At 35.7% G+C, this 6,963-nt stretch overlaps 1 protein-coding gene across 1 annotated transcript in view; it reads left to right on the top strand.

Moving 5' to 3' along the window:
* Positions 1–6,413, top strand: part of LOC145684784 (CLIP domain-containing serine protease B10-like) — a 60,864-nt gene extending 54,451 nt beyond the window's left edge. The window contains exons 4-5 of the mRNA XM_081757154.1: positions 1,008–1,062; positions 6,171–6,413. Of these exons, the coding sequence (XP_081613280.1) occupies positions 1,008–1,062; positions 6,171–6,292 (177 nt within the window). The 3' untranslated portion in view covers positions 6,293–6,413. The remainder of the gene's footprint in view (positions 1–1,007; positions 1,063–6,170) is intronic.
* The last annotated feature ends 550 nt before the right edge of the window (positions 6,414–6,963 follow it).

The raw sequence follows: 6,963 nt of genomic DNA on the forward strand, positions 1-6,963 counted from the left end.
CGTCCTTTGTGCCAACAATTACTGCTACTACCTAATCAAACATGGTTCGAGTTAGAGAGTTATATACCGGTGTTTTAAGGTGATATATTGCCTATTCCATGGTGGGATAGCAGGTATAATATAAAACTTCTTTAATAGGTTCCGTCCGTTGATTGAAGCCTGTAGTCAATTTTCAGCATTCGCGATTTGGTTCTTGATGACAATACTCTTCAGTCGTTGGCAATCTCAGCCACGAAGACTTCTTCTTGTCTTTCCATTATTTCACTTCGCTGATGCTGTCATTGTCATTAATTACTAAAGCCGCTACTATATTTGACACTATTCCCCTCGACATGCTTAACATACTGGCTACCTTGAATACACTTGCGCTATCTAACAGCACACTCACAGTTTGGTACCATCAAAACTTAGAAAAGACACACTACCGTCTGCCCGATTCAACAGACCATTCTGTCTTTTCTAACCAAGCATACCACGGACGATTGCCTAATATATCATAACAAATGTCAGACATTTCTCATGCACTTTGTTTGTCCGTAAGTGACAATAATTTAAATAACTGGGGAACACAGTTTCTCAGTGATAGAGTGCTTATCTACAGTACGTTGCGTCCAGGCTCGATTCCCAAGCAAATAAGCTTGTGGTGGACAACATAGTGTCCGTGGGTTTTATCGAGGCACTCCCGTTTTATCCCATATTTTATTCCAGCAAATATTCTATCATTATTCACTTGTCTTGATAGACGTCTCCCTTAGTCTCAAAGTTTTAATAATATAACGCTACACTTAGATATTGCATTTCATAGACTAAATTTAATTATTCTAGATAATGTATCATATATGTCATTAGATTTAGGAGGTTAAATTGCGTGTATACGTCATGTTTTATTAACTTCCTTGTAGCCCATACGACATAGTAGGAACTTCAAATTGATAAATGTTTTACATAATTTTATTAAATACCTAGTGTGTAAAGCCATCTTACATTTTCTTTACTTTTCTCCATAGGGTGACAGTGGTGGTCCTGCAATGTTGTACCTTAAACATAGAGTGGAGCAATTAGGTAATTTGTGTTTTATATGATTGTTACAAACTATTATTTGCTTGTTGTTAAATATAGTTTTATAGATAATATACATTTTCTTCTATAAAGGTAACCAAGAAAGTTATGTCGCTCTTCGTGGAGGTCTGTGTTTCATTGGCTCTCATACCGTGAGTTGAATGCGAATGGAGATAAGGCAAAGGTCAGTTGTTGGTGTGGGCATATTCAATATATAATCTGATTGTGCCAGTACAGTTACACCGTGAACATGCATAAGATCAGAGTGAACATGGGACCTCCACGGAGCGTCATAAGGGCATGTACGCTGTTCAAACTGGGGTCAAACGCTGCAGCAGCAAAGCGGAAGATATGCCAGCTCTTTAGTGAGGGTATCGTGGCTACGCGGACAGTGCAGCGATGGTTTAATAAATTCAAGGACGGTGATGAAACACTCAAAAACGCACCACGTGCTAGAAGACCAACACATGTACAAAATGAAGATGTTCAGGCAGCAATTGAGGAGAGCACTGGCCAGACATGTGACGAACTGGGACTACAATTCAGTGTAAGTGGAGAAACCATTTGGCAACACCTGCATCAATTTGAGAAGCACTACGAGTTGGGTCGATGGGTCTTACATGATTTCACTCCGGGCCAGAAGGCAACGCGAGGAAACACCTGTGTTTCTTTGCTAGCTTGTCTGACGAAGTAGCCATTTCTTGACAGGGTATTGACATGTGATGAGAAGTGGGTCATATATACGAAGCTCCATGGCACCGTCATTATTGGTTAGCATCCCATGAACTGGTTCCAAAGCAACCGAAACCAGCATAGCAACAGAAGAAAGTCCTCCTGTTTATTTGGTGGACTGCTTGCGCCATCGTCATCGGGAACTGCTACCAGCTGGTCAGAGTATCAATACAACTGTGTACTGTTAGCAGTTGAACCGTGCTAAAGAAAAGCTCTAAACTCTGGAGCCAGCACTTTTGAATCGAAAAGGTATCCTCCTATACTGGATAACGCTAAGATGACGCGGGACAGCATTTTAGGCCTTGGATGGGAAACACTATTGCATCTGCCCAATTCCACGGATATTGCGCCGTCCGATTATTACCTGATACATTCGTTTGACAATCACCTTAGAGGACGAAAGTTCAAATCTCTAGTAGAGGTACAAAATGCACTTGATACCTTCTTCTCTTCATGCTCAATAAGTTCTACCGCAATGAAAACCAATGGCTTCCAGAACGTTGGCAGAATGTCGTCGATGCTGATGGGGACTACTTTTGATCTCTCAGGTACGCCTTAGGTGACATACCGATGTTCGAATGTGGTGGGTGAAAAGGCGACATAACTTTCTTGACTACCTTTATATATTTTGGTAGAAGAATAGGTCTAGCTTTGTCCAGTTAGGTGAAGATTTATAACTATAAATTAATCTTTTTAGACAATTACGCTGAATAATTGTATTTCAACGTTGAAGAAAACTTTATTGAAATTCGTACTATGTACCAGTTATTATGTTTACATGCAATCATACTTTATTTTAAGTATCGCTAAAATCAATTAATGTATATCTACACAACACCAAGTGCTTATATTAGTAAGTGCTGGATGCATGTCTTTGAAAATGTTAGTATGATTTGCAAACTGGAAAATTTATTGTTAGCAATGATATAATGCCAGAATATGAGGTGGATATACGCTATATCACCTACGAACATATAGCATATACCCACATCATATACACATACTTTTTCGTAGAGGCCGCAGTGGCTCAGTGGTAGAGCTTCACTTTTGGTACATGGGGTCCCTGGTTCGATTCAAGCTCGCATCAGTTAAATTTGTGGTGGATAAACACCGTGTGAGTGGGTTTCCCGGGGTTCTCCCGTTTCCTATCACTTTCTTCATACCACTATTTCATTTATTTCTCATCTTCACCGTTTGTTTTAGCCCACCCGGCATAATCGTAGGACGTAAAACACAAAGATTTCATTTCATATAATTTTTATTATTTCGTAAATTTAAGACGATATACGCTGGACTATAAAAGTAGTAGATAGGTATAGTCATATACTCCGGTATACATCCTGTTATATCCTTGGTCATTAGATCGTGAAACTAGCTTTTGAACTATTGATTAAGAAATTGGATTATCCATAGAAATAGTCCTAAAATATGTTAGACGTTGTGACAAAACCACAGCTCTGTTGATCAATGTGTAAAATGTGTAGTGACGAAATCTTACCTTTCAGTTGTCAAAATCGCATTCAGTAGGCAATAGGAGAGTAGCCTCATGTATTTAATGAGACTTATCAAAACCGTCATTATTAACGTCATCATCATATGTATTCTGTCATTATTGGCAGTTCACTTACCGCAAACTAATAAGCTTTACATGGGCCATGGTATTCAGTTAACTTCTCGTCCTAGCCTACGAGTTTTCTGTCTTCATACCGTCTGCAGCGTCTTTCATCCTCTTCCTCATTTTCTTTACAACGTATCTTCTAGCACGTCCCTCATAATAAAGATCCTCCTCAGACAACGTCTCAATCAGTTCCTCTTTTTATTCCCCATTACACATAATATTCTTAATATATCTCCAACTATTCCTAACAATCTTCTGGCTAGTTCTTCTCTAGCCAGCTAATTTTCACATTCTTCTCCACAACCACAGTTTGAAAGGAAACAGTTCTTTCTCATCCGTTTTTGTACCTAGGTAATATCTATGTTTTGGGTTATTTTATTATTTGGATCAATTTACAGTATCAAGGAGAAAAGTTATCAATGTAAAATATTCCTTACACTGTCTATGGTGGCATAAATATGTATGTAATTTAATTTGTACTTATTATGATAAACGAAAAAAAATATTAGAAACGTACAGGTAATACAGTTAACTATCGGAAAAATAGGATTATCTTATACTCTGCTGAAACAAACAACGGTATGTTTGTGTTATTGCTTTAAAATGAGAATAGAAAATATGATAACTACTACTACTAGGATATCCCTTCATTATTTTCTTATATAACAGGATATCCGTATTATACAGGAGAACGTTTCACTCCATGTGTAACGTTAATTCCTAATAGTTCATAGTCGTCGTAATAGATGTTGCTATTTGCGATGCGTGTCTAACGTCCGAAAGATAGCTGAAGCGTGCCAAAAATTCTCAGGTTTAAAACTAGTGTGGCCATTTTAACTCCAACTAAAAACTATGCTATTTCAAATTATTTTTTCTCAAGATACAAGCCCGTTACGATAGTATTGTTTTCCTTGCAACTTACAGAATACAGTTTCATTTCAATTTAATTATTTGAAAATGGATAATGATGACACTAAGCATAAACGACGTGCTTTGCAGTTTATTATTAACACATGGGGAGAAACCACGTTTGTATTTGAGTATTAGTATTTGTGTAACCGTAAGTTAATTGACGGTTTAAAGTAATGGTGTCGTGTGGAATATGGGGAGAAAATTTATTGGACCTGTTTTCATTGATGGGACCTGGGATGCTGCACAATATGGAGATATGCTTGAAAACAGTTTATGCCACTTTTGCTGGAAGAGGAAGGGTTATTTCATCAATATTGCCAACAGGATGGGGCACCGACACATTATGGTCGTAATGTAATCGATGGCTCAATGAACACTTTCCCGGTTGTTGGATAGGTCGTCATGGACCAGTTGAGTGGCCAGCTAGGTCCCCCGACCTACCTCCGTGGGATTTCTATCAGTGTGAAATTATTGATTGTCTAGCAGTGTGAAATTATTGACATTGGCTACCTGAGAATCATTACTGTCTGTGAACAAATATCGCAAACTATGCTTCACAGAGTGCACATGCACTGGGTCTCACGGTTAAGGATATACATATACCAGAACGGTGGACATGCTGAACATGTCGTGTGATTGTAATTGTCTCATATGTGTTAGCTCTCTCTTTCCGTTGTTCTTAAAGAATACGTAATGTGAGATGTCACAACGCTTTTTTTTTTACTTTATCTTTATCCCTCAATTCGAAACTTCGCACAGCACATTTCACAGCATTTCATATATAATATATACTAAATGTATTCATAACTTCAAAAGTTTTGCAGGTTTTGGAAAAATAACCTTAACATTGAGTTTCTCTTCGAACAAGGATGTTGTTTAATATGTCACACGACCATGTTGCCATTTAAAATAAACAACTTGATCCCAAAATGGCTGTCACCAAGATGGCGAACGACAACCTTAAACACGTCATAATGTTTCCCCTCTTGCACACCATTGATCCCAATTGACTTCGGATCGACTGCATTTACAGTTTCTCAAATATTCAGCCCGAGCCGGATTTTGTATTTCACTTAACAAAATATATTTCAATTACTTTGGACATTTGGACATTTTCCAATATCGCAAACCAAGAAGTTGTGGGATTTTTGTATGTCATTTAAATAATCTTTATCATCATCTATGTCAAAATTTAATTTGTTAAGAATTACTTCCCAAGTTCAATAAAATTTTAAATCAGTTTGATGGTAGTTTTCGAAATTTTAGAATTTAGAGCAAAATATTTCTAAAAGTATGTATTTTATGAAAAATTGCTTCTTATTAAAAAAGGTTTTGTTATTTATGTTCTATATAACGACACTAAACTTATCTCTTTATGTTCAATCGAAGCGAACATACTGCTATTTTTATCTGGGTATTGTTCATTTGACACTCCCAACGGACATTTTCCAATATGGCGGCGACAGTCACCTGGGATTTCAAGAGACTTTTAGTATGTTGTTTAGAACATCATTCCCAACACCTGTGCCAATTTTCAGCTTGTTACTAATTTGTTCCTTACTTTTCTAATTTGACTACACTAAAGCTTCTTGTTTCAAATGTATTAACTTTCAAATTTATTACAATACCATTTTTAGTAGGAAACAAAGTATAAAATAAAATTAACCAATTTACCGTCAAAGTATTAATTTTGTCTTTTGTTCTTAGAAATAGACCATATTTTTAGAAAATTACAGAATTTATTTTCTAGAGTTTCCTAACAATATATATATTTTGAACCTCAGCTTACTTAGATTTTACATTGGTTATGAAAATGATATTTGTACGTAAACAATTGTTTATTTTATAGGTATTGTAGCTTGGGGTCACTTTTGTGCACATCCAGCATTTCCTGGAATATATACAAGTGTACCGGAATATGTTGACTGGATAAGGGAAAACACGAAGGACGCAATGTACTGTAAAGAATAAGGTTTCTCAAGGAAATTTAAGAGCTACAGCGTGGTTATTATAATAGTATTAGTATATTAAATTTGAGATCAAATATTCCTTTAAGTATACTCCTAGTAATATCAGTATTAGTAATTGTGTATTTATTGTATATTCAAAGTAATCATTAATAAATTCCCGATTGTGAAAAAAAATGTTAAAATCATTTTCTTCATTCTAACGTGCAAACAAGAGTTTCTGTCCCAAAGTGTTCCTTCTATTAATGGGAGTTTTTGAGTACTGTAAATACAAGTTTATATGCCATGTCCGAAAAATTATAAATACTGACACTTCTATTCAAATGCTTTTGCAAGGTTGTGAAAAAGAACATATTCAGAATAAATTATGAAATTATAATAGTGTAACAAATGTAAATCTGAAGTAAGCAAAGTTTCAGAAGTATTTGAAAGTATGCTTTCTGTGACGGTGCAGCAGAAATATGAAGTTTTAATATTTTCTTCTATCAATTTATTACCTATAATGTAATAATTTATTTTAATAAAAGAATTGTTAATCCTTTGACTTGAAGTTTCATTACATTTATTGGGTATCATCAACATGTGTTTGAGTATAAATATTTTATCATTAGTAAACTAACTGAATTTAGTGAGTAAACTAGTTTAAAATCGGGAACATTGTTGCAGTAATTTTCC

The sequence above is a fragment of the Thermobia domestica genome, chromosome 5 (genome assembly GCF_964235325.1).
Source record: "Thermobia domestica chromosome 5, izTheDome1.hap1.1, whole genome shotgun sequence".
In the NCBI taxonomy this organism is placed as follows: Eukaryota; Metazoa; Arthropoda; class Insecta; order Zygentoma; family Lepismatidae; genus Thermobia; species Thermobia domestica.